The 26,273-nt window shown below is 53.1% G+C and overlaps 1 protein-coding gene across 5 annotated transcripts in view; it reads left to right on the forward strand.

Annotated features, from left to right (window-relative positions):
• Positions 1 to 26,273, forward strand: part of LOC122377626 (mitogen-activated protein kinase kinase kinase 15-like) — a 68,864-nt gene that overhangs the window by 17,918 nt on the left and 24,673 nt on the right. For 4 of the 5 annotated variants that reach the window (XM_043357888.1, XM_043357886.1, XM_043357890.1 and 1 more), the window contains 9 exons: positions 8,922 to 9,035; positions 14,330 to 14,524; positions 15,269 to 15,432; positions 16,239 to 16,407; positions 20,004 to 20,113; positions 20,997 to 21,280; positions 22,973 to 23,132; positions 23,529 to 23,691; positions 25,604 to 25,773. In XM_043357888.1, coding sequence (XP_043213823.1) covers positions 8,922 to 9,035; positions 14,330 to 14,524; positions 15,269 to 15,432; positions 16,239 to 16,407; positions 20,004 to 20,113; positions 20,997 to 21,280; positions 22,973 to 23,132; positions 23,529 to 23,691; positions 25,604 to 25,773 — 1,529 coding nt within the window. Of the gene's footprint in view, positions 1 to 4,925; positions 5,165 to 8,921; positions 9,036 to 14,329; positions 14,525 to 15,268; positions 15,433 to 16,238; positions 16,408 to 20,003; positions 20,114 to 20,996; positions 21,281 to 22,972; positions 23,133 to 23,528; positions 23,692 to 25,603; positions 25,774 to 26,273 lie in introns of those variants that run through there. The other variant, XM_043357887.1, reaches the window with a different exon arrangement.

The following is a 26,273-nucleotide window of genomic DNA, read 5'->3' on the forward strand; positions in this document are numbered from 1 at the left end:
AGGCATCTATTCCGCTGACCTATCAAGGTGAACTAAAGGCGATTCCTCGGAATGTGAAGAATATTGTACTGCCTGGCCTTTATTTTCACTGTTTTCTGGCAGAGTATTTAGTCGGTAATGGTATCCCTCCTAAGCAACCATCGATTTGCCCCATAGATGCCTTGACGCCTCTGCAGATATGACAGTGTTTTCCATGATAAAGCCGAATTAATTGTTTATCAAAAAGGGATCGGTGCTGTAAGTTTATTATCTGTTGTGGTCTCTAAGAATATTTATCTAAGAATCTCTAAGAAGAATGAGAGAATCTCATATGTTCAGTAGCGGGCGTCTGTTAGCAGAAGGCAGTACTTAAAGAAAGCAGTTATTAATTTATTTCAGCCAACTAAGCTGGATGAAACAATCTCAACCCTACAGATCTATATCGTAAGGAAAGTAAACGCCTGATTATTTTGATATCCCCATTTGGCCATCTCTTATCCATCCATGACAAGTGTGAACTGATTTATGTCAGTTGACTAGATGTGTTACGCTCAATTCTGCTCATTTGTGCTGCAGATACACCCTCTACTCATCAGTTCACCTTTCTCTTACGCATAGACCAGCTCAATTCACCCAGTTTACTGAGTTTGGCTCGCTTGACTCGTTCGATTTAGCTTGCTCACACTCGTTGGCTCGTTGGACTCATTCAGTGTAGTTTGCTTATCCCACGATTTTGAGCTCGTGTGTCTGATTCAGTTTAGCTCGTTTGACTCGCTTAATTAAACTCGCTCATTGCTTTCAGTTTAGTTCAATCGTCTTGCTAAGTTTAGCTCGCTTGTGTCCCTCGCTTGTTCGGTCTTTCGTCTCGCTCAGTTGAACTCACTCGTCTGTTTAGGCTTAGCTTGCTTAGCTGCTCAGTTAGGCTCAGATTGCGGCGAAGTCGTAATAGGTTGTTTCAGTGCATTTGTTCTTCCTGCCAGAGGCAGACCAGCTTCTGATTCACCTCAGATCAGACCCGGTGTCAGCTTCCTTTGTAAAGACAGACGAAACCTCAATGCCCTTGTTGGCGCCACTATCGCCCCGGGGCGCGAGTTACCTAAGTGTGGAACTACAAGTCGATTCTAGGGCTCTGATTGGTGACTTTGGTCGGGGGATGACGCTTATAACATGACGTCACTCGCGTACTTGGCCGGACCAACGCACAGTGTGGCCGAACACCAGTTTAGCGCGAATTTAATCCCAGCGCTGCTCGGATCCACTGAAAATGGTTCTCTGGTTCCAAAACTGACACTTACCCCTCGCCGGACTTATTGGTTTTCAAAATACGCGCCGGCCGAAGGGGGGGGGGGGGGGTTGGTACGACCCCCGTCGCTGTTTCGCCCCTGATGGAGCTAGAGCCCCGCGGAAAAAAACGAGCGTGTGCGCCGTTACGAGACGCAGCGACTGGTATCCGATTTTAAGGTCTTAGGCCAACCTGTGACCTCTGAGGTCAGGTCAAGTGACCCAGGCGCGGATTCATTTTTTATTAGTAACTTCGCGAAAAAATGCCGCAGAGCCGCAATTTTGGTATCATCATGTTCGCCTCACTCAGGCGCGTCGAATGGTATACTTTTTGTTCGGCTGAAGTTAACTTAACCCTCGCATGTGTGCGGCGTTTGCCAGCTTCTAATGTGTAGGGGGGGGGTCGGTTGGACCCCCCCCCCTTGCCGTTTGGCCCCTGATCGAGCTAGAGCTTCGCGGAAAAAACGAGCGTGTTGCCCGTGACGAGAGGAAGCCGATGATACCCAATTTTAAGGTCCTAGGTCATTGGTTGACCTTCCAGGTCAGGTCAATGACCCAAAGTCGGGAAAATCGGGACCTGTTAGAAAGTCGTAAAGTGTGGCCGCTAAGGGGTTTTTCGGGGTGCTGATCACGAATATCGTGTTAGTTTTGATTACAGATGATGTCTTGAAGCATTTAGACCGGGTCGGGTCAGGTCAGGTCAGGTCAACCAGAAGGCGTCGTGACGGGTATTCGTAGTACGTGTCAACCGCCTCTGACAGCTTTGTAACATGTTACGAAGTCACCAAAACTACTTCGTAAATGTTCAAATGGTTGCTAAATTCGAATTCAGCTCCAAAAACTAGCCTAGAAACATGTAAAACTCGAAAAAGTGACCCGAGGTCACCCGAGGTCACCAAAGGTCAATGACCTGACCTGACCTTCAGGTGACCTTGACACACGCGGGAGTAACATCAAATCACATGTTTGAACGTTTGAAACCACGAAAAGCTTGCAAACACGCGGCTAGTGCGAGCCGACATACGCGAAATCGCGATTCCGGCCAAACATGGTCTCGGAAAAGAGGTCACAGGTCAAAGGTCATTTGGGTCAGGGTCATGAAATTTTCAGGGTAGGTGTAAAATTGATCAATGAGAGGGTACTGAAAGTTTCGTCGCGATCGGCCGCTTTTTACGCGAGTTATTCGCGAAAAACCATGGGGGGGGTCCATCCGACCCCCCCCCCTACACATGCGAGGGTTAAGGTGTTGACCGTGGGTCAAGGTCAGGTCAGAGTCCTCCAGATCACGAAGTTGGTTGAAGGAGGTCATGTTGCATATCATTCGATTCAGCAAGTCTTCCTGAGTCCATTGGTGGCTTTCTCGACTCGCTAGCTCAATTTAATCGGGAGTTATTGACGAAAAACTCTTATTACCCTAGTGACGTCATAAATGACGTCACGTAAGACCAACAATGCATAGGTGAAGCATCGGACCTTGCAAGGAGTGCATGAAATCACGATTTCGTGTGCTTGAGATAGTTTATTAGGCTGGAGCCTGTCCGGCCGCGCCGCCCCCGACCTTGGTCAGGTCACATAGGGCGGCCGACTAGACATGTTCAAAGCTGAGTTGACGGCAAATAGGCAAAAACTGGCATCTGAAACTTGCTCGCTTATGTTCAGAAAGGTGCGGAGAGTTCAGCCATGCCCTATTCGTCATATCCATTTTTATCCATTTTGACATTTTTCAACTTCTTTATTAAATACTATCGTGAGAACGATACACATGCAGGGCTCTTGTTCTAACTCATTAAACTCAAAAACCATTCATTGAAAAGCTACCATGATAGCAGAAACAGCTTCATCATGAATTGTGCTATCCGGTGATATGCTATTTTCTCATATATCTTCTCGAAACTTCCGTAAAATTTACGTTGAAAACTGGACATATTTATCAGTACCATAGCCCGATTTTAGGAACCGGAGCGTGGGTCTACTTTCGGCAGGGATATAAGTCCTCAAATGGTAAAGTGGCTTAAAAATAAGGTTCTATCAGATAACTTCAGACAATTTCCTACCCACTGATATGTATAAATAACAGTTTATCGAAAGTCGGGTTTTTGATTAAATTCGCGCTAATCTGGTATTCGGCAAGACCGTGCAACGGCGCGGCGCAGGCGCGCCGAGCCAACCCAGAGGCTCTCAAACTCAATTGTACAGATCCTGCGCATTGAATGGCGAAACTTCGGCGAGTTCGCTTGAGTTTGGAAGCCCCTGCCAGAGAACTGGAGACGGCCGGATTATTTGCTGGACAGTGGGCAGCGCAGATGGCGATTGACTGTGCCAAAAAGATGATAGGGAAAAAGGGGTTGAGACTTGAGCAGTGAATTATAAGCCTGTTGCATAGCTGAGTGGTAAATTGTAAAATACTTAAGGTTTGAAGAGATGCAGTGTAGTTTAGCCGACTCAGGGGCATTCTGCCGAATTATGTAAGACGGAAGGGTCGCAACTCGCAAGTCGTTTGTTTACATGATTGCCTGATTAAAATGTAAAGCGTACCTAATGTTTAGTTGATAATACAGCGAGGCTGGGCATCTGCTCAATCCATTTCTTCTCTGCAATAGTGCATTCGCCACTGTAATTCATTGTAAGAGGCACTGGGCTGCGCCGCCTGTTAATTATTCCGAAACCACCAGTGAATTGTCACAGTCACTCACAACAATACGAATCGTTCAGTCGTGCGCTGGGGGTCCGCCAAGTTTGAGTGTGCTGCAGAATGGAGACTGGACCGCCGAGAATATAACACTTCCGTCTCCCTGGGCGAGCGGCGCATTGGAGCCGAAGGAAACTGCTTCAGTTTTTTTTTTGTGGGGAAGATACCCATGTTTGAAAATTATGTTCTGGAATGATGCGATAAGGAAAAGGACGGTTTCTGGAATTGAGGGCTGTGGAGAAGAAGCAGATTTTCTCATTTGCTACCCGATACAACGCGAAAAGACGCAAATGTTGCACATTGGGCTTAATAAGTCTAATAAAAGATAAGGGACTTCGTGAATCATGCCTAACTGACCGCGACCCAGTTATTTGCCACTGCAGGTAGGTACTAGGTAGGTAGATAATCATTTGTAAACAGAGCGTTCCACCAACCCTCGCCAGAAATTCAATCAGCAGCTGCTTATCTAAAAACGTTTGAGTGCACCTAACAACCTTTAAAAATGACGTCCTCCCTTTCAATGGTTCGTTCAAAGACACAAAGCCAGAATCAGCCAAGCAATATCGGAATCCATTGCGCAGTGTGTCGACTGTCGGATGTGCCCATCCACATAGCATAGCACACACTGCTAAATGCAGGTACGCTCACCTACACATTAGGTATTCGAAGGACTTGATAGCTCATACACATGGAAGAAACGAATGAAATGTGATTAATAGCTGCAGCAGAAGTTTGGCGTCCGATGCCTCTTCGCCAAGTTAAGACCATGCCAATCTCGGCCAGTCTGCCGCCGCGCCGGCACTGGCCGTGGTGTGACGTCATCCGGCCGGCTCGGCGCTGGGTAGTTCCACACTTAGGTAACTCGCCCCCGGGGCAGACGTGGGCTAGCAGTTTGTCTGTCTCCCGCGAGGTGGCAGTGGCGGCGCTGGCGGCGCGGCGCTGCGGTCTGGCCGGCCGGTCGAGCGCTGCGGTCGAGGTGGTCCGGTCCGGCGCGGCGCCGCAGTGCGGAGCGGACCAGCGGGCTGTGCGGACAGGACCGTGTAGTGTCTGTGTAGTGTCTGTGTGCGAGTGTGAGCGGTCCGTGCCGCCGGTGGCCTGCCCGCACCGTGGATGGTGTGCCGCCCCGTACCGGGCTCGCGGGCTGTGCGCGCCGGCAGCGGGATGGGCGGCTCGACAGTGAATCGTGCCGATGATCGGTCACAGGCTCCGCTCAAGGTAGGCAGTGGAAGCGAATAGCCGCGGGGCACCACTGGGGAGCGGTCGGTTACTGCCGATGGTCCGGTGGGGTGACCAAAGTAGGAAAGGAGCCGTTCTATCTCCTCGCTGCGAGCGTTGACCGTTAGCTACCGCCAACTCTCTTGGTCTGGCTTTGTTATCGTGAATCGTTCGATCGGGATCGCCCTCGCGTCAGCTCCGATAGTAAAGCACCAGGACTTTCCGGTGCTCTCAACGATCGACCGAATGGTCAACTACTTGGCACGCTGCTAAAAATCAGAGATAGACCACCGTTGTGCAAGTCATGGCGTCATGCTTTGATGTTTTATGCAGACATCATCGCCCATCGGTAACCCTCGTGATTGTTTCGTCGATGCCTGCAAGAATGTTTATGAATTGCTTTAGTACCTACTCCTCTCATTTTCCTTTTTCGCCCTGAACGGGGCTTCCCACCAGCTGTGTTGTGTGTGGTTTAGTCCTCAGGTGAAAAGGGAACGACAACGCCATCCTTCAATGAGCTGCAGCAAGACTCCGTTTCTCTCCGTTTGCCGTGCCGTCTTTGGCCGGTCTAGGCTATACCGTACCTCGTGCCATGTTTGACTACCCCATGCCATGTCGTGCGGTGCCTGGCCGGGTCATCTCGGGTCAGCAGCACCGTGCTCGGACCGGTTGCAGCGGCCGCCTCCTCCGCGCCGTGGCCCGGGGCTGCGGCGGCGGCGGCCGTTCCACGGAAATAACGTCACCACCGGCTGCCGGGAGCATGGGACGTCGTCAGCTCGGCCGTCAGCAGACGGTCAGCGGTGGCTGAGAGGCGCCCCGGAGCGCTCGCTGCGCAGGACGGGGCTCCGAAGGTGTGCGGTGGTGACCGCCAGCCTCGCCCCGGGGCTGGGCAGGGGAAAACACACAGGGGAGAGGCAGAATGGAAGATGTCGCAATCCTAGGTTTCGTGTATCAGGAGTATATTTGGATTGCCAGAGGGCGATTGATTGGGTGTTTCTGTAAGATTACGTAGGCATTTGTTGCCTTTTCGGGCGCCTTGGCTGATTGAGTGGGGAGACTGAGTCGCTGGGACAGCCTTGGAGTGAATCAAGTCCGACCTGAGTCATCGGACAGGGCACACATGTGGGCAGACAGCTCGTGCTGATCACGATCCGGATTCTCCGGAATCCAGGGAGCTCCTAGCAGTCGTAGTTCAGGCGAGCCTCGTTAGTTCCAAATGCTGCAGCAGTCTGCTAACTAATGGCCGCCTGATTCGTGACGGGTGTTGTTGGACTAGGACAATGTTTCGGTGGACGGGATTGGAGCTGGACGGATGACTATCGTGACTGCTCCTCGGTTAACATTCGCGCCTTCTGAACTATCTCTGACGTCGGACGACTCCAGAGACACCTCTGGACGCCGTCGATGACCCGCGCAGTCCGGGGGATACCAGTGACCGAGGTGACGGGCTGCGCCGACCGTGGCTGCTGAGAGCACGGGTCGTCGCTCATCCTCTGCTATGCCTCTGCAGTGCAACATTGTAATTATCGACTCTAGTTTAGTCTGGTGACAGTGGCAACAGACATCCCAGTCTGTTCCAGCTGTCAGGTGACTGGCAAGCGGCAACGGATATCCCGTTCGTTACTAGTTCCGTCGGGTGACTGACCGTCCAAAACGGACATCTTTCCTACGTGATCTCTAGTTCCACCCGGTGACAGTGCGACAGACACATCGTTAACACATGCACTCGGTGTAGTCCCTTATCACAGCAGCAGTAACTGCAGCACCGGTAGCCAGTGCGTACAGGAGCAGTAACTGTAGCACCGGTAGCCAGTGCGCACGGCCAGTTTCAGCGACACCGTCCCCAGTCACGCTGCCGGACTGCTTCTCTCTCCCATGCTATCGTGCCGGTCGAGTGTGATCACGAAGCGACACGCACCGCCGACTCTCCGTGACTACCCTTAGTTATGACTCACCTGACCTCGAACGGGACGGCCGACACCCCGCCCGGACTGTCCCAGCGGTGAGCGCAGGCCGGCCGTCCCACCCCGCCCGCCGTGCACGACACTGCGGTGACTGCTGGCTGGGATGTCCCACTCCGGTCTCTGCCCAGTGTGGACTGGTGTGGGAGGGTTGTGGTCAGATGGACTAGTCTGGGGTTCTGGTCGCGCTGGAGGGGGATTGCCACCGTGCTGATACGGTAGCTGTTTGGTCACGTTGACCGCGGGTTGGTTCGCCGTGAACTCTGAGTAGCGGTAGACCGTGTCCGCCGTGCCGGATTGTGCCGTGTGCCGGCCCAGCCGGATGTCATGGGTCAAAGTCCAGCTACCTGCAGAAACAGCTCAACAACATCCAACAACAGCTTCTGATTCCCTCGTGTTGTACCTGCCGGAAAGCGTTTGGCTCAAGTGCCAGTCTGCTTGGTGGGACTTGCAGGCCAGGGAGCAAACCGACTGGTTCGATACTAATAGGCTACACTCTGCTTGCTGCCTGTCGTTTTTGTCCTATTATTCTCTAGCATTCGTCTATTGTCGGACATCTTCACTTTACAATTGCTTCTTCATAGACCGGTCTGAGGCACGAACTCTGCTAACTCGTGCAACTGTCCAGGTTTACGCCAGCCCGTTGCTCCTTGGATTGGCGCCATTGTGACCGTGCGCGTGTCCGCAGTGGGCACACCTGTGGACTGAGGCTCGCCTCTTTTACCAAGGCGGCATAATAAGTGGGCTTAGGATCGCCACATGCCACTGCCGGCCGGCGTCCCTTTTATGTCCGCTATGAGCCCGGACTCTTACGCAATGCTGGGTGTTAAGAGTTCGGACAGACCGTATCACGAAACGGGTTTGGCTGTTTTTGCAGAGCGACGTTCCATGTTAAAATGACAACGGGAAATATGTGACGGCCATTGGTGCATCATGAACACATCAGCGCTATACCGTTAGCGTGTCCCAATTTTGCATGATTTGGAAATGGTGGCTGTGGTTTGCACAGGAGCGGGGAGCACTTCAACTGAGCTCGATTGTCGATGATTCCAAACATACTGCTACATTTTTGCGGGAGCTCTTGACCGCGGCCAGGCTATTTCAGGCAGATGTTGTCTAGGAACCGATGTTCCGAGTATTTCCTTTGCATCACGGCGGTTCGCCGAAGCCGGCGGAGTGGTGCATAGGACCACTTTCCGCTAACTGTTATCAGGGCCGCCGATACTTGGCATTTCATTCCCGATCCGTGATGTTTTGTATCAGTTTTCCACTCCGTGATATGTATCCTGCGTTCGGTCCGTGACATTCCATGTCTTTGTCTAGTGTCTACTGTCCAGGCTGATATTCCGTGCTCGTTCTGTAACACCGCATGTCCGCTTTGTAGCATTCCCTGTCCGCTCTGCAACATTCCGTGTCCGTGCCGTGACATCCCCTGTCCGTTCCGTGACATTCTGTGTCCATTCCGTGACATTCCGTGTCCGTTATATCACAGTCCGGGCGTGGTGTCATACCATGTCGCTGACACCATCCACCACCTGTTTGTCAACACTGGCAGGCCACAGTGCTGAGCCCATCCTGTACATATACCTGGACAACCTGTGTAATGTGAACCGATTCTGTACGGATCAACGGCCTGGACGAACTGCGGTGATGAGTGTGTTTGTGTTGACGGTTTAGCCGAGGAAGCCACTGACTGCCATACCTGCGGCGTGTTAAGCCGCGCCCAGGTGTGAGCGCTGACCAGGTGTGAGATGACGTCATTGCTGACGCGTGTGTTCACTCGCCGCTGTCCACAGGTGGTGTGTGTGATCGACCTGCAGTCGCACGAGCGGCTCCAGCACCGCAAGAAGGCATGGGAGGAGGTCAAACTGGCCTGCCGAGACAGCAACGCCAATTGCTCACATATCCAGGTAACGTGCCGGCCGAGGGATAACGGACTCTGCAACTATTACATAACCCATATGTAACACCATACCAATAGCTACTGAGACAGCAGCGTCAGCTGTCCGCAGATCCAGGTAACGTGCCTGCCCAGGGACGATAGGTTATTACACCGGCACGGACACGGACGACGGACTCGCCAACACTAGCCACTAACTCAATGGTATTTCCACTCACAGATATCAGTGACCAGATAGGGGGACGTTAGTTAGACAGTTATAACGATGACGAATTGAGAAGAAGCTATGAGACGCGGGTGTATTTCTTTGTGATGCGCGTGTGTTCCTTCTGTTGATTGGTCGATGTGTTGTTAATGAAGTGGTGACTGGCTAATCCATCACCGCCCTCCTCAGCGGACCACGTCGGCAACTGATTGCGATCACTTGACTGATTGCTGTCAGCTTTCTTTGATGATAACGCGTCGCCGGCAGTCACGAGTACCGCTGCCGCCCTCCTGATCGTGATACTCGGGACGGCGCCCCTTGCACTTTGCAGTAACGCTCCTTTTCCCGTCGTGTTCGGTGAACTCTGCAACGGGATCTGGTTATTCATGTCCTGACTAGAACTGCGGGCGTGCTGGCTGGCCCGAGTACTTGTTCCTGTCTTATAGCTCAGCACAATTACTTTGGGCTCTTTTTCGGTGGTTTCCTCGAAACTGGCTGAACCATTAGTGAGGTATGCTACAGTAACGTCATGTTCGTGAGCCGCTGGCGTCGCGTGCTGGGGTCAGTGCGGCTCGCGGACCGAACCTCAGCCTGCCGCGGCCGCAGTTGGGAGCGCTCCGGCCGCACGCGCGCTGCCCAGTCGTGCCCTGCCTCTCCGGAAATGACGGAGTTCTGGGGACTGCGGCGGTCGTGGGGAGGGTGGTTCAGAGGGAACCTTGATGGTGATTTAGGAGTGAGAGGGTTGGAGAGAGGAGAGAGGGGACGGCGGGTCAGAGGCTTGCCTCGTGACCGGGGAGTCACGAGCTTTGCCTCACGCCGAGTATTATCCGTGCACCCGATTGTACCCAGCTTATGTATGTTTGTGCTCTCCGGATGTTCGTAAATTCAGAGCAGGTAGATGTTAAGTCTTATTTAACGACTCCCAGCAGGTCACTGAAGTATGGCGTCAGAACTGGTCACTGACGGCCAGCCGCCTGGCTCAGCAGTGCCACAGTGTGCAATACCCAGCCGATTCCAAGTTCAGTAACCGGCGCTGAGGGCCCGACCGAGAAAATCCCGAGGCCCGAGCAAGTCCAATGGTCACTACGAGCAAAACTGCTAGCTGCGAGTGTGTGCCGATGGCGGGTCTCTGACGACTCGCCGGCGACGACGTGCAGTGACTAACCAAGTCTGTTTCCATTGGGACCGGAGAGCTCCGCGCCGCCCCCGCCGTCTCCGTCGCCTCCGGCTCGGTCGGCCTTCCGGGAACGATTGGCGGCCGCCGTAGGTGACGTCATCTGTCGGCTGTGTGTGCAGCTGTGCTGGACCGTGTTGTGTATACATGTGCGTCCGCTGTCGGCACCTCTGCACGCTCCACGGCGGCGGCGCGTTACGGACCGTCATCGGGCCGTCATCGGGCCGTCACCGACCGTCACGTGACGCCCCGCCGGCCGGCAGACGTCACGGCGTCATCGCGGTAGTATCGCGTTTTGGACGCGTCTGGCGGTGACTATGATGGCGGCATGGGATGCCGGCGTGACAGAGAACCATGTGCGGTGGAGGAGCGGCTCTCGGACAGGGCGCGCGTGCCACCGCCGCATTGAGATGTGCGACGAGTGCCGCGCTCGGCGGCACTGGATGGGGAGGGAGGGGAGGGGAGGGGAGGTGACAGGTTCTCGGACCGGCTCGAGTGCGGCGTCATGACATCGCAGCGCTGAGGGGGCGGGGGCGGGGGATCACACCAGCTCACACAGCCGCTATTTGAGTTCGGAAGTGGCCAAAATGCGATAACTCGTTAACCAGTTGACATTTTGCCAAGAAATTTTTATTGTATGTGAAGTCAACCGTAAGGTCACATATGGGAACGTATGAGCATCCATGCTGATACATCATTGCCGTAAAAATATTTTTGCTTGTAATCCGCGGATGACGGGTATATCCCATGACGTGGGTGACTCGGGAGGGGATTCTGCATAGCTTCCCTGCTGTCTTCGAAACTACTCGTTCAATACTAAAAGTTCAAACGGCTTCTGATAGGAATAGCTGACAAACGAAACCTAACTTTGTCACAAAAGGTCATGGAAAGGTCATGGGTCACAAAAGGTCATGGAAAAGGTCATGGAAGGAAATGTATACATTTTTAAGGTCATGCGACACACCTTTAATGGTCCATTTCGGCAAAAGCATCTAAAAATGATGTCATCTGGGTCGTCCGATTCGAATTTTTTTCCATTCGACAAATGAAGGTCAGGTCACGGCGAGGTCAAAAAAGGTCAAATTTTGAAGTTGAACATTCTCAACAAAAAAGATGTGCATCGGATGCAATTTGAGCTCTGGAACACGATGATGCCATTCGTTTTGGTTTCCGATGTCAAGAACGTACTGAAATTGCCTAAACAATATCGAAAATTGTGATTAACCGACTACGGTAAAATGCAAAAGCCGATAACATTGCCATTTCTGAAGATATCTGACTGAAACTTTCCAAAAGCAATGCGAATGTTACATACAAAAGCCAGTAAGGTTCATTCTGGTCGATGGCTGCTCCCCAAAACTATGAATGTTATCAATCATATCGTACATTCTTACGATGTTCTGTTGGCTGGATGTCTTTTTGCTTTATTTAATTTGATCAGACTACATTCAGTTAATACGACGTACATTTATTGGTCACCAGAAAGTATACCCACAAGTCAATCGACAATCGACAACCAACAAATGCAATCGACACGAGCGTCGAGCACCCCTCAGCACAAACAACTGTCGGGAGCGATTAGACGGACCGCGCGGACCGCGCTCCTCTCTCGCAGCTGATTGGTCAGCTGCCGAACCGCACGGACGTCAGCTGCACGGCCGCCGCCCGGCCGACCTGACCGGGGTCGGCCGGGCGGCGACCTAGCGTCACTAGAACTGCAATAACTTTTGCCGGCAGTGTGATGCCGACCTAATTTTTTCAGCAAATGAATCACAATTGTACGGTATATGTTATCGACGTTGTCTCGATGTGAAGCACGCTGTGCGTTTTTTGGTAGGCCTATGTAAATATTGAAATCCTCAAGCCCATCTGCTTTGTGCAAGTGTGCAACAATTAGCTTACAATAACTGAGTGGGAAGTTTTTTAGATGCACTATTGTTACCAATGGATTCCGCACATTTTCCCCTTTCAGCTGATATCTTACTTACGCATTTTCAAGCAAAGAATATGACAGGAGACTCGTCAACATTTACATGAAAATCGCACCACAAGTTCGTTCTCACGGAGCAAAACAAAACGGTGTACTTTGGGAGCCCACCAATCTGTGCCAGAATGAGCAATATTTTTTTCTGGATGATATTTTATACAGTCTGATCAATTTACGACCCGAAAATGTAAGAAAATCACGCTTTAAAATTTGTCGAAAATTAGGGTATTGGCCACTTCTGAACCAGGATAGCGGCTGTGTGCAGCTCAGTGTTTGGACTCGGCGGATGGCCCCCACGTCGCACCTGGCCTACTGGGCTGTGCCCGGAGCCTGCCCGGCAAACGGCAGGGGCCGCCGCTCGGCTGCCGGCTGGATAAACAATTGTGAGCTCATCGGCTTCATCGTCGGCATAGCGGTGATGTCAGCCGGCAGAGGGATAGACGGCCAGACGACAGCAGACCGACCCGGTGCGGCCCCCGGCTCCGGCTCCCGGCCCCCGGCCCCGGTCCAGAGCTGCTGGACTGGAGTTGAGCTGTACTGTCTGGTCAACTGACCGCTACCATTGTCCAATCGGGACTGGCATGGAACTGCGCTCGGAAGGTTTCTGTAATTGTGGTATGGGGACCCATTCACATAATGAAGGAAAATGCTGTATGACTATTCTTCTGGGGAAGCGACGCTTGCGATATCAGAAGATGATCAAAGCAAATATTTTTTTTTAAGCCTTTGGCCGTCTCACAATACCTGGAAACTGTCAATGAGCAAATTCCCCTTCATGAAGTACTTTCCATGGGATTTTAATGTAATTTAAAGGTTTTCGTGACAGTGCTGCACACTTTTCGTCCCTTTGTCGCCAATGGGAGGGTGGTAGGCAGACGGCTGCTGGTGGGAGGGTGTTGCAGAATGCAGACAGACGGGAGCGCCACTGGGGCCGGGCGGCCGGCCCAAATCGATTCGCTTCTGGGCGGCGATACGCTTTTACGCCCCTGTGTCCGGGCGTTGTCTTCGGAAATGTATGGTTTTGTGTGGGAGCTGCAGTGGTCGTGCCGGCTCCCTGGGCGGCGGCAGGAGCAGAGCGGGTCTGCCCTGGCACGGGCCGGGTGCCCCAGATCAGGGCTCGATTGCCGCGCCACGGTTGCGTCAGTGCGGTGAGCCAGAAAATTGGCGCCGTTTGAATGGGTGAATCGGCCCGCCGCCATCCGTGTTGATTGCGCCGATCCCGTTACTCCGAGCCGGCGCCGCCAGCCCGCTGGGGAAATCCGTGTAATCGGCGACAAAATGTCTGCTGGCATCAGCTTTGTTTTGTCGCCGCAAAACTGCCTTTGACGTCAGCCCTCGCCGCCTTTTGCCGGTTGTTGAGCCGGGCGGCCACCGGGCGCCGGCTGTGTATTGTGCTGCAGTGTGAGCAGCGCCGTGGCTCGGCCGGCCGGCGGCTGACTGCCGCTTATGAATGGGTTTTCCCGTGTGACGCGCCACTCACGAGCCGGCTGGTTGACCTCTGCGGCCGGCGAGTCATGCGGTCACTGGTCCGTGTGCTGGTGCTCAGCGTGGGACCGCCACGCCCGGACCGTCACGGACGGACGGCGGCCGGGGGTGATAGGGTACGGCTGGCCCTCCCGGCCCTCGGCTGACCCTCCCGGCCCTCGGCTGACCAAGAGGGAAGAGGGTTCGGTTAGCTCTCGTGGCTTGGACCGACCGAAAGTGTTCTTATCTTACGTTCGATGAATGCTTACTTCTCATAGCAGCCATCCTTGCAGCGGATTGGCAGTGGCGCTACATGCTCTTTCAGATGCGTAAATTATTTATCTCTTCACTGTCAGCGTTTCAGTCCCGCCCCAACCCCGCGTTTGCACCCTTGCTCAGTCTCCCTGTTAAAGTGACCCCTCTGCCGCTTTGATCACCATGCATATCTAACCGTCACCTCCCTCTCTCCCTCAGTTTGAGAAGCTGGACTTTGGTGAGACCAATGTCCTGGACAGCTTCTACAACGCAGACGTGGCGCTGGTCGACCTGACTGTGCAGATGCAGCAGAGCTCGCTGTTCTACCACCTGGGTGTGCGCGAGAGCTTCGGCATGAAGGGCAACATCCTGCTGACGCTCGACTACAACACGGAGATCACAGCGCCGCTCAAGGTGAGTAGCGACTAGCTAGGGAAGCGGTGGGTGGGGTGGGTCTGATGGGTCAGCGTGTAGTCACGCATAGTATCCGCGCGGTCGAGAGTTTGTGTCTATGTGTGACGGTTCGTTGTGTTTGTGTTTGTGCTTGTGTCAGTGCTGGTGTATTTCGATTGTCGGGGTATTCGTCGCTGTGGACCTACGCAGATTGCTAAGCTGTGACTGTCTGTGTCTGCTCTCGGCCCTGACCAACATGCAGCATTTCATCAGAATCGCCTAGTGGTTCCGCGGCCGTCCGTTTCCTCCGCCCGTCCATCCAGCGGCCGCCACATCCTGTCCCGTAGGCGCCTGTCTTCCGCCGCCCGGTATCGCAGTCCCTGATTCATCTGAACTACAATGTCATGTCTGGTGGGACCACTGCGGCCTGAAACATCCGTGTCATTGGGTTCAGCTCACACTCCACTTCGATATATTTTTGGTATTTGCCGCACTTTGGCTTGTGGCGACACTAGTGGCGACTGAGTGCTTCTACCGCCTAAACCAGTGTGGTGACGTGATTGTGTATGTTTTCTACCTACGTCATGAGAGGTTGCGACCTTTTGTGTAGTCTCCGTATCAACGGAACCGGCTGGAGACTGCCAGTGACTCATCCAAACATCACAGGACCCCTAGATGACTTCCTAGTTTCAATCCACATCTCCACGTCTCCCATTCAGGCAAGATGCAAGATCTACACCGCTAACGTTTCATCTTTACCTACAGGCGTCCTGCAAGAACTACGGTTTCATCTCGTACCGTACCAACGAGCAGGGCCAGTGCTGTGTCACAGACTACTCGCCGCTCACCAACGAGGAGACGTTCGAGACGCGCGAGCAGCTCTCGATCCGGCTCACCAGGCACCTGCAGGATGTCGAGATCCAGGCCAAGTAAGACAGCAACGCCCCATGCCCTAGCATATCCTAAAACTGAGACGGATGGACGCGGCGGGGATTTCTCGTAATTTGGCGTGGATTCCGTCGAGAATGAAACTGATAATATAACTGCAATGTTTTTTTTTTTTTTAAACAGCTGGTGCGACAAACGGAAATTCAAGGGAAAGAGTGAGGGAGTAGATGAAAATGTTCTTACTTGATCTTTATCTCCAATCCCAATGCGCATTGCGCACGCGTGAAACAGCTCATAGCTGTATCCGATATGATCAGTCAGTATCCCGAACGATCTAACCGGACCAAGCCATCCTCCGTCTTACCCCGGCCGGCGCGTGGCCGTGCGCCGTGCCGGCGTTCTCGGAGGAACAGCAGCGCTGCTGTGGGTGGCAGTGGTCGGTCGGTCCACCAGCCGGCCGGTCCCACCGCTCGACTAGCGACAGCTGTGCTGATAGAATAGGGCGATGCAGGACAGGGAGGGATGGGAGAAGATAACCTTTGCGTCACCCCTAAGTTGTGCGTCACCCCGTAAGCGTCACATCTTGCACGTCACGACTGCGCGTCACTGGCCACCTGGGCCGCTGGTTCGCGTCGCCACCTGCTAACACGGCGGGGCGTGATTTCTGTCGCGCTTTCTTTCGGTCGTGGCACCGCTAAGCCGTGTCATCTCGTTTGTTGGGACTGGCGTGCGCGTCCGCCGGCCACTCCTCTACAGATGCTGGCTGTCCCACTGGATATTAACGTCACTGGGTGCTATTCCGACGTCACTGGCTCACATGTTGACGCTCTCACCCCCTCTCCTCCAGGGTTCACATGAAGGAGAAGTTCCTGGCCGACCTGCGGAAGACGCGGGAGACCGTGAGCCCGCAGGATATGAGCAAGGCGCTCAACAACATGCGTCGCCGGCTGGACGACCCCAACATCCTGTCGGCGGACGTGGTGCTCAGTATGCTGCTCTCCTTCCGCGAGATTCAGGTGGGTGGTGGTCTGGTGGTGGTCCCGTGGTCGGTAGGATGTGGATGGGTGTGTGGGTGGTTGGTGGGCTGTTGTGGTATGAGAGATGATGAGTGGGTTTGTGCCTGAGGAACGCGATGACCGGTTATGATGCTGAGGAGTTTGTAAATTATCTGACCGAACCTTATACGTCTGGGTCTATTGAATCATCAAGAGTTATACTACAGTAGGTACGTAGTTTGTTGACCAAGCGCTGCGCAGTTGTCATGCAGTGTGACCGTGATTGCAGATGGCAATCAATCCAGTGTTCTCCGCATCAGCAGATGACTAATCCTGGCCTGTGTCGTACCATACCATAGCCATAGTGTCGTCTTTGAGAGGCTTCACATCGCAAAACCAAGCAGTCACAGAAACAACAACTGGTATTCGGTGTCGGTAAATGACGCTATTTTGTACCCTGCCCTGCTGGCGTTCTCGTTTCGTGCTGCACTTGAAGCACCAGTGAAGGCTAAACAGCTGCATGATAAAATGCTGACTCGTAGAACGGGGTGGATTTAGACCGCAGCCATTTCGTCATCCATGTCGGCAAATGAATTTCCCTTGTTTGCAGCCGGGCTGGAGCGCCATGAATTCCCCACCAGCGTCTGCTGTAGCCCGCCAGTCAAGGCTCCGCTGGGCTACACGGCTGTTGTCCAATTAAAAGGCGCTTTATTTAGTGAAAAATGCCAGTTTATTGGGGATCACTCAGCGACGAATTAGCAACCGAACTCGTTTTTGGGTGGATGCTGGTGCCGTTAGCTGCAAGGTTCATGGCGTTTTTCAGTATATAGACGCTCCTGAAGTCCATAGTCACTCTATACGGATAGCTCAGCGTTGTTTATTTAGCACAGCCCGATGCGCCGAGGGCCGGACCCCTGGTTCGTGTTAGGCTGTGACCGGCTCGCCGTCAGTACCGTGACGCGTCCGTGATCGTGACCCACCACTCTGGAATGCCTGTTAGCCGAGGCTCGCCGCACGGATGGAGACGGGCTCGCCTGATCCGATTGCCGGCGTCTTAGTGCACCTCCGTACCTCCGTCTTACCCCGGCCGGCGCGTGGCCGTGCGCCGTGCCGGCGTTCTCGGAGGAACAGCAGCGCTGCTGGGGGTGGTAGTGGCCGGTCGGTTCATCAGCCGGCCGGCCCCACTGCCCCGGCTAGCGACAGACGATCGTACCATACTGAAAATACCAGCTAGTGCCACCTCCCGCCGCTCCGACGGTGTTCGCGCTCAATAGGTGTGACATTGGGCTGGAGGGATGGTAGCGGCGCATCGCACTGATAACCGAGTGTCTGTCGACCGGCGGACAATTACTGATTGATAGCGGCACTGTATATATGTAGCTGGTGGGTATATCGGCTTCATTTAGATCTAATGTATTGTAGACCACTATACGTCACTTCCTGGCATCGACTTCTCGTCCAGGAAATAGCCGGCAATTGTTTGATCAAGCAACAGTATGTGGTTACCAGTCATTGCTAGTTTTCCCATGTAGAACAAAGTGAATATTCAACTAAGGTATTCACCGTACCACATGGATCTAGCGTTAAGTCTTCACTGACCTTGTGCAAATCTATGAGAACTATACCAAATATTTACATCGGTACTCGATAGGCATTAGGTATGTACTACGTATTGCCTTAGTTTTATACCGTCCTTATGTCATCCGCCAGCCGCAGCAACTTTATTCCCGTATAGAAGTCCTCGTTTTCTCGCCCATTCTGGTCGCCTCTCGGCCTCCTACCCTTTGCTTATAAGATCTCCGGCTAGCCTTCTCTCCTCTAACGCCGCCGGAATGACTTCGCATTAGTGTTCGGCGAACTCCGTATCTAACCACGACACTGCCGTTTCCCGGAAAACACCTCAGTGCGCATACCGCGGCGCCTCGGCCGTCCGGTCGGAGCCGCCATGGAGCCGCCATGGAGCCGCCACGGCGCCGACTCATTCCTCTGATACAGCCGGCTCAAACGCCCGCGGATGGAGGAGGCCGCTGAGAGCCGTCTGGTGTCATGAGGAGGGGGGGGGGGGGGGCTACTTTCCGAGCTGCCGCCGACGATAAGCCAGCCGCCGGATAAGGTCATCATGACATCAGCAGTCGGCGTCCGGTGCATGGGTTACGGCGTGGTGGAGTTGTCCACCCGTGGGGCGTAGGTTCGTCCGTGATACGGGCCACGGCCGTGTGTTATGAGCCCGTCTGCCAAACGAGGCACGGCACGGTCCTCACGGATCCGTCCCCCTCGTGATGTCCGTTTGGCCATCGCGTCATAACCCATCCGGTTATGGTGTGGTATTCGCGGAGCCGATCCCCGGGGCGTCGAGACATGTTAGTGTTCGTACCTCCCGTTTCGGGCTGCCGTCTAGCCCCTCCGTCGAATAGCACGGTCTGTATGAAGACGATTGCTAACCTCTGGTCTTTTCGTCTGGCTGCCTCGGATGTCTGGCAAGTTTGGAGGGAAACAGGGGATGGAATGCTGCGTGTTAACTGTCGCTGGTATGGCATACCATTCTCTATTCGTTTTATTCGGTTTTGTTTGCCGCACGTATTTTGCCAGCATGCGTTCCGCTGTAGGCATTGCACGGTGCATGAGCAATGAACACGGAGTCGGAGTCGGAGTCGATGTGGGGAGCGCGAAGAGCGTTAGATATCCGGTTATAGTTTGGGTGGACTTGGAATATGCTTTTGCTTGCTGATTTCCATGTAGCCTTCCTCTGTAATATCGAGTCCTATTTGACAGTCGAAGGAAGCATTCATTTTAAAAATAGGCGTTGGTTTTGACTGCACGTCATGTGCTTTTGGTATTTGTTTCGTCACCTGGCTGCAGTGAGTCCGCCGCTGTAAATGCTTCCATTGGCAAGGCGCCTGCTGCGAGGTACACTGGATGATTGACGACGTTTTTAGATGGTATTATTTTCGCCTTATGGAATGCTATGTCTCATTTTTGAGTTTCATATATTTTTCACTTGTTCCATGATAGTTGCACAATTATTGGTGTTGCTCCATATCTGCCGAATGCCTAACCACGTTCGCATGGGCCAGGTTATTCAATATTTGGCCATGAATGGGGGAGGGGAGGTGGGATGCAACTGGAATGTGGATATGCACGGAAGTTGTGCAGTGTGCACTGTGATCGGGGCGCCTGAATTGTGGGTGTGCACAGACAGGCTCAAGTCTCAAGCGGGGGTGGGGCGATAGCTGTGTTTGTTCCGGTGCAGGCATGACTGTCAGCTATCTAATCGAGCATTGCACCTTGGGCGGAGCTGTCTGTGTGCTTAGCGTTTTGGGCTGCTATGTCAACTCATTAATACCGCCTTAGCGCTTGGCTCCGTGAGTCTTGGAGTAGTGACATCATGGCCGTCTGTGACTGGATGTTTGCAGACATCTGTCATGGCGTGCTAGTGGTGTACCTTGCAAGGTGGTGAACCAAAGGCTGAGACAGACTGATCTTTGAGGCCCTGGCCGCATTGATGTGTCTTCCCTTCCCTTGTCATTGATGCATCTTACTCTCAGTCCCTCACTACAGTGACTGAAACCCTCTCTAGCACGTCAGTCCCTGACCGCAGTGTGTGTCTCGGTCGGCAGGACTACGACGCCATGGTGAAGCTGGTCGACGACCTGATGACGCTGCCCAACCACAAGAAGTACACGTCGCCCGTGGCCATCCGACATCTGTTCGCCTTCGCCCTGTCCAGGTGCGTGCCCAGCGTGTCTGTGTAACGCTGCGGTAACTGTTGTAGCACTGGAGTCGGTGTGTTTCGAGTCACTTGGAAAATGTGAGGAAATGGGAGGGGTTTTAGCTTGGTAGGACCAGGAGCACATTTAACTTGAAATGGGTGAGGTTTATGGGTTTATGGGTTTATGGGAGAGTCTGAGCCTCCATATTGCCTCTTATTCAGCTAATTGCGCTCAACTTTTCAAGTTTCCCACGACTCAATGATGTGTATGAGTCATCAGACAGCGTTCGTTATTTTTGTTGTAAGATTAGAGAAGCACAGCGGCATGTTTACTCAGCTGTGTTAGTTAACATCATGTAAGTTTGTTGTGATTTGTCTGCTCAGTAAGTGACACCGCACAGCTGGTAAGTCTGTGGCCGTTTGTGGCGCCGTTTGTTGGATGACGTCATTGCACGTGTGGTTGCTCCCCGTGCTCTGAGTTAGTTGAAGTGACTCGTGGGGGCGGTCTCTTCTTCCCATGATGAACGGAGGATGGTTCTTTGACCGGTGATTCTCTGTCTCGGTATGCTAAGTGCTTCCTTCTATCCCTCCGTCTGTTGATGGTGGTGCTCCCAGGGGAAGGGGGGGGGGGGCTGTGATGTGTTGGTACTCGGGCCAGAGCTGGGTGATGGACCCGTCTCTAGGTCATTGACAATGACATTTCGGGCTTTTGACCTGGTGTCAATGTGGCTGGCTGTGGCTGACTGTGATTGGCTTTGGCTGACTGAAGTGACTGAGTGTGGCTGATTGTCCCATGGAGTTCTGTGGTTGTTTGCGAGTCTACCGCAAGTGCGGCGGTGGGTTTCCGTAACAGTTATTGACATTCTCGGCTGATATGACGTTTCTCTCATGTCTGCCGCAGACGGAAGGGCGAGAACGACCGCGACCGGGCGCTGAAGGTGATCCACGAGGCCCTGGAGCGCACCGAAAACCACGTGCCCGACATGCTCTGTCTCTGCGGCCGCATCTACAAAGACATCTTCGTCGAGTCTGGCCACACCGACTCTGAGAGCCTGGAGAAGGCCATCCACTGGTACCGCAAGGGCTTCGAGGTGCAGCCCAACGAGTACGCCGGCGTCAACCTGGCCACCCTGCTTGTGGTGGCCGGGAACGAGTTCTCCAAGAGCCGCGAGCTGCAGCAGATCGGTGAGTCTCAGCGGGAGGCCGAGCGGGGAGGGTGGGGAGAGGTGCAGAAAGGGTCGTAATGCGGTGGCGTAGTGGCAGGTGGCAATGGTCAGGTGTATGTTAAGAATGCCTTGTGAAAGACAGGGCACCTGCAATTGTTTTAGAATGAGACACAAAGGTGGGGCCTGGATGACTAGAATAAAACGGAAAGCCAGGAAAGGCGCGGTGAAAGCAAAGAATGTCGAGCCAAATCGCTCCAGCTGTGGTCCCACGGCATAGACCGCAATACAGCTGAGGCCAAGGGGTACAACAGTGGTACAGTCAAAACTAAACGCTGCCAGACCTGAGTAAAACTCATACCACATATCGACACCTTTTTTTTAAACCCCACATTTGTTCTCCGGTGAATTTCAGACAAGTTGGTTAGAGACCTTCAAAAAAGGTACAATCACTCGATTTTTCTCAAGTTTGTCTGTCTTGGCAGATAAAGCAATACCAGAACAGGCCTACGAACACACATATTTGATCAGGATTGGACGATTGGACACTTTTAAAAGGAGATCTTTCGTGCCTCCCGGAAATTCACGGGAGAGCATATGTGGGGTTTAAAAAAAGGTGTCGATATTACAAACAGAACGCTGCTGGAACCACGCAGTACAGACGGCAATACAAGTGAGGCCACACGGCATAGATCTCAGTCAAGCCACGCCTCTCCGTCGGAAGGAAGCTCCCGAGCTCCGCCGACCCGCCGTCCGCCCATCCGTCGCAGGTGGCCGGTGACGCGCGGCGGCGGCGGCGGTGGCCGGGCGCGCTGAGGTGGCCGGCCGCCGGCGCCGCGCTATCCGCCCCGATCAAAGCCGCCACTCGTGAGAACAGGCTCGGCCGGCCAGTGTAATGAAACGGAAATGTCCTCTGTTACGTGAGCGGCCGGCCTGATTCATGTCCTACCGCCGACGCCGTCTGGGGATTTGCCGGTGTCTGTATCTTTGTCTGTGTCTGCTCTGTGTGTGTCTGTGTCTGTTCTCTGTGTCGGTGTGTGTTTTATGTTTGTGTCTATGATATGCAAGGACTGAGGGATGGTGATGACGTGCGTAGAGGCTATGGCTGATTCTGAAGACTGGGACTGAGGCTTCAGTCTTAGCTAAGTGTAAGACTTAGTGTAAGCCAAGCTTCAGTCTTATTAAACTGTAAAGCTGAAGTTAAGCATATGTGTGAGCCAGCTCACTGTTCGACTCTAGTGTAATAACTAATAACACGATGCGTCTCCAGGACCTGTGCCCTGGTGATAGGATGTTTGAGCACTGAGCCCGGAGCCGTCCACTCCGACAACCGGTCCTTACTGCCCTTCCTGACGCCGCCCGACCCCAGCCCAGCCAGGTAATCACGCTCATCGTTACTGCGGGTAGCGTCCACCGCCAGGGTGGTTAGGTAATACCCGACATGTTTTCAGAATGGCCCACAGCATGCTACCCATGTCTCGCTTATAATACTATTAAGTCGAGTTTTATTGTCTGCAATCCCTTGCATTTTGTTATAAAGATATGATTTGTGACACGAACGGGACAAAGCCACCACGGTATATTTTAATCTGTCCTTGTCCACAGCTACGACCTTTCCGCCCGCCGTCTCCTGCCTTTGTTCGTCACTTATACACCATGTAAAGACATAGCTCCCCGGCTCCACAATGACATTCGACATCCCCCCCCCCCGTAGGCATGACGCTCAACAACCTGATCGGCAAGAAGGGCAGCTTGTCGACCCTGCAGGACTACTGGGACATTGCCACCTTCTTCGAGATCAGTGTGCTGGCCGAGAACTACTCCAAAGCCATCCAGGCAGCTGAGAGCATGTTCAAGCTCAAGTCCCCCAATTGGTGAGTGAGGGCGGTATGTACCCCCGCCCTTTGGGGCAGTGTCGCGCAGATTGCACTGCAGAGAATCTAGAGTATAGTTGGATCGCGTGAGTCGGCGACTGTCATGTCATTGTTGTGGGTCACGGGTTCCCGCAACAGACGAATGGAGTTTGTTATCTATATGACGAAGGAAAGGCGTCAAAGATAATGTCTACAAATGTGGGGTTTCTCTTTGTGTGTATTCCGGTGAGTGTTATGTGTCAGCTGCCTAGTTAGGGAAATTGCACGCCCTCAACGTGTCATACATTCTGTAAAAGTGTAGCTGTCGCATTTGGTATGTATCGCGGTTTGAGATGTAGGCGCATCCGGCGGGATCAGTATGGGATGTTCTTCCCCTGAGTCGCTGTCTTGTTTCAGGTACCTAAAATCCACGATAGGTAACATAACGCTGATTCAGAAGTTTCGGAAACATTCCGAGGAGAGTGAGAAAATCCCTGAGATGGAGGTGTTCAACTTCTGGATGGACTACTTCTCCGAGGGCATCCAAGAAGAGGCGGCCGCCATCACCATTCGATTCCCGGTGAGATTTGTGCTATATTCGCCCGTATTTCGGGAACGGCAAATCGGAAGGATTAATTACTCTTTAGGAGACAGCAAACATGAACAAATCGCCAGTTGGATTGCCGTTTGGTTACGGAGCGAGCGAAGCGAGCGTAGTCTTTCCTTAGATTAACGGAAATTTCTGAGTATGAGCGGCCGGCCGGCCGGCCGGCCGGCCGGCCGTGCGGACGCTTTTGCGAGGCTTATATCTCAGCAACCACTTGACCGATTTACACGGGGTAATTTTTGTAGGGTAGCTTCATTCCTTCTACCAAGTATTGGACTATTCCCGATGCATTTGGGTGACCCCTTATGCACGTGCCACGTGCAAAACGAAGAGGTGTCAGTTTTGTAATTGTTGCAATATCTCGGTAATTACTTGGCCGATCGCGCTGAAAGTTGGCATGTAGGTAGGCACCCACTAGGCACTGCATATCCATGTGCCAGAGTTGGGGTGCTGCTGCACGTGCGCACGTGCAGGGGTCGTTTCCAGATCTCGTGAACGGCTCGACCGATTGCGCTCAAATTTGGTACACGGTTAGGGACCAGTTAGTAGGGTGCCGTGCAAAAGTCAGTTGGGACCCATTTTGCACGTGCGCACGTGCAGGGTGCCGCTCCCAGATCTCGAGAACGGCTGGGCCGATTGTGCTCAAATTTGGCACATCGCTAGAAACCGGTCAGTAGGGTGCCGTGCACAAGTCAGTTGGAGGTACCCCCTCGAAATTTCGCACGTGCAAGACTCACCCCCTCGCTCGCTCCGTTAGTCGCCCCAAAAGGCGCTATACTGGTAGATAGCTAATACCACACTACTATCCTGCACTCATTGCCAGTAACGCCAATCCCAGCTCACAGTCAGCCTTCTGGGTACGAAGATAAAGATTTATTTGAGAAAGTGTAATCAGTCATGACGTTACTCGACTGCGTTTCACGGCTGCATCTCTCAGACAAGCTAGTACCCCTGCTGGTTCCAGAACGGATGATGCGCACTGGCTGTAATTATTCATGCAGTGTTTTCCTGAGCCATAGTTGATCTGCGCACTTGTACGTTTCCAACGTGATATGCCTGGACTCTCACTCTCAGAAACTGGTCGAGACATTGTTGGGATGCTTTTGCACCGCGGCAATTCACGGCGCTCTAAAATACGAAACATCAGATCCATCTGCATGATAGGAAAACATATAGAAACTGGCACCTTTAGAAGCCCAGCCACTGGTGTCATCCATTGGTGTCCGAACAGCGTCATCCCTGCCTCGTCCGGACGGGCTGTGACGTGGCTGGCGGCTGGGGCAGCGCCGGGTGACTGTTTCTCAGAACAGACCGGTGCCATGTTTCCAATGACGTAATGTTCAGTGCGGAGTGGACCAGGGTACAGCGTGGTGTTGATCGGTATGCAGCCATTATCGCCATACCATCAGCGCCAGCGGCGCCGACTGTTGTGGTGGGGACGGGAGTGCCCGGGGGTGTTTTGACAGGGCTGATTTCGGAGCGGGATCTATTGCTATAGGCGTGATCTGGATGCTATCAGATGAGCCTAAAGTGTTGATGTTTGAGATGTTGTTATCATGATGAATGATTTGACTGTCGTAGTGGTATTTGGGCTGGGCTGGATCAATTGAAGAGTTATCCTCGGTAACCTGCTCTTCAATGATAGGCCTCTGTATGCAGAAGTCTATGCTTCAATATATTGTTTTGTTGTCAAAACTCGCTCCGTGCTGGTCACACGGCTTCGATAAGTTGTAATTGCGAACGAGTATAATCACAATAATGTAGTAAAGTCGCGAAGGCTGCGCTTGCCACAGGCTGTCCTTTGAACACAGGGCACCTTGATATTCGACTGCTACCGTTTTTCGGCCTCCGCCGCCCCTGACTGTTCCATGTCCTCCTGGCTCAGGTGCTGGTGCTGGAGCCCACCAAGGAGTACATGCCCAGCTACGTGGTGATGAACCTGGACGCCGAGACGTCGTCGATGCACATCTCCAACCTCTGTCTGGACAGCCTCAAGGGCAAGTGCCGCCGGGTGCACGAGTGGGTGCTCGAGGCCACCAACATCAAAAGCATCAGGTGAGAATACGAAGAGTAGAGGGTAATGACTGTGCTGGGACATGACATGGTCACAGTCGGTTTGGGACAGTTGTGCTTTGTGCTTGACATGCTGTGGCCAAACTGTAAAAGCTAACTGCGGCGATGGTTTGGAAGCACGCCAACAAAGCGGCTAATGGAAGCATTTTATGCCTTTTAGTTCTGGTTTGATTTTAATTGGCTACTTGGGCACGGGTCTGATCATTAAATTCGTTTCGTGACCATCTTTTGCTCACCGTTTGTAGCGACCGTTTCGTGCAGATCGTTTTGTCGAGTCTGTAAATGGTCTACAGTAGCTAACGATAGCTACTGTTCACGTACGGGTTGTCACGCTCAAATCGGCCTGACATGATGAAAGTGCCTCCAAAGTGGCTCCAGTTTTACTGGCACTGACGACATTCAAAGATAGTTATTCCGAGCCTTTCTTCCCTCTGTATATCTCTGATTGCCCCTACGTCATGAATCTTGATATATCGACACCT

Source organism: Amphibalanus amphitrite, unplaced genomic scaffold, assembly GCF_019059575.1.
Source record: "Amphibalanus amphitrite isolate SeventyFive unplaced genomic scaffold, NRLGWU_Aamphi_draft 000048F_arrow, whole genome shotgun sequence".
NCBI lineage: Eukaryota > Metazoa > Arthropoda > Thecostraca > Balanomorpha > Balanidae > Amphibalanus > Amphibalanus amphitrite.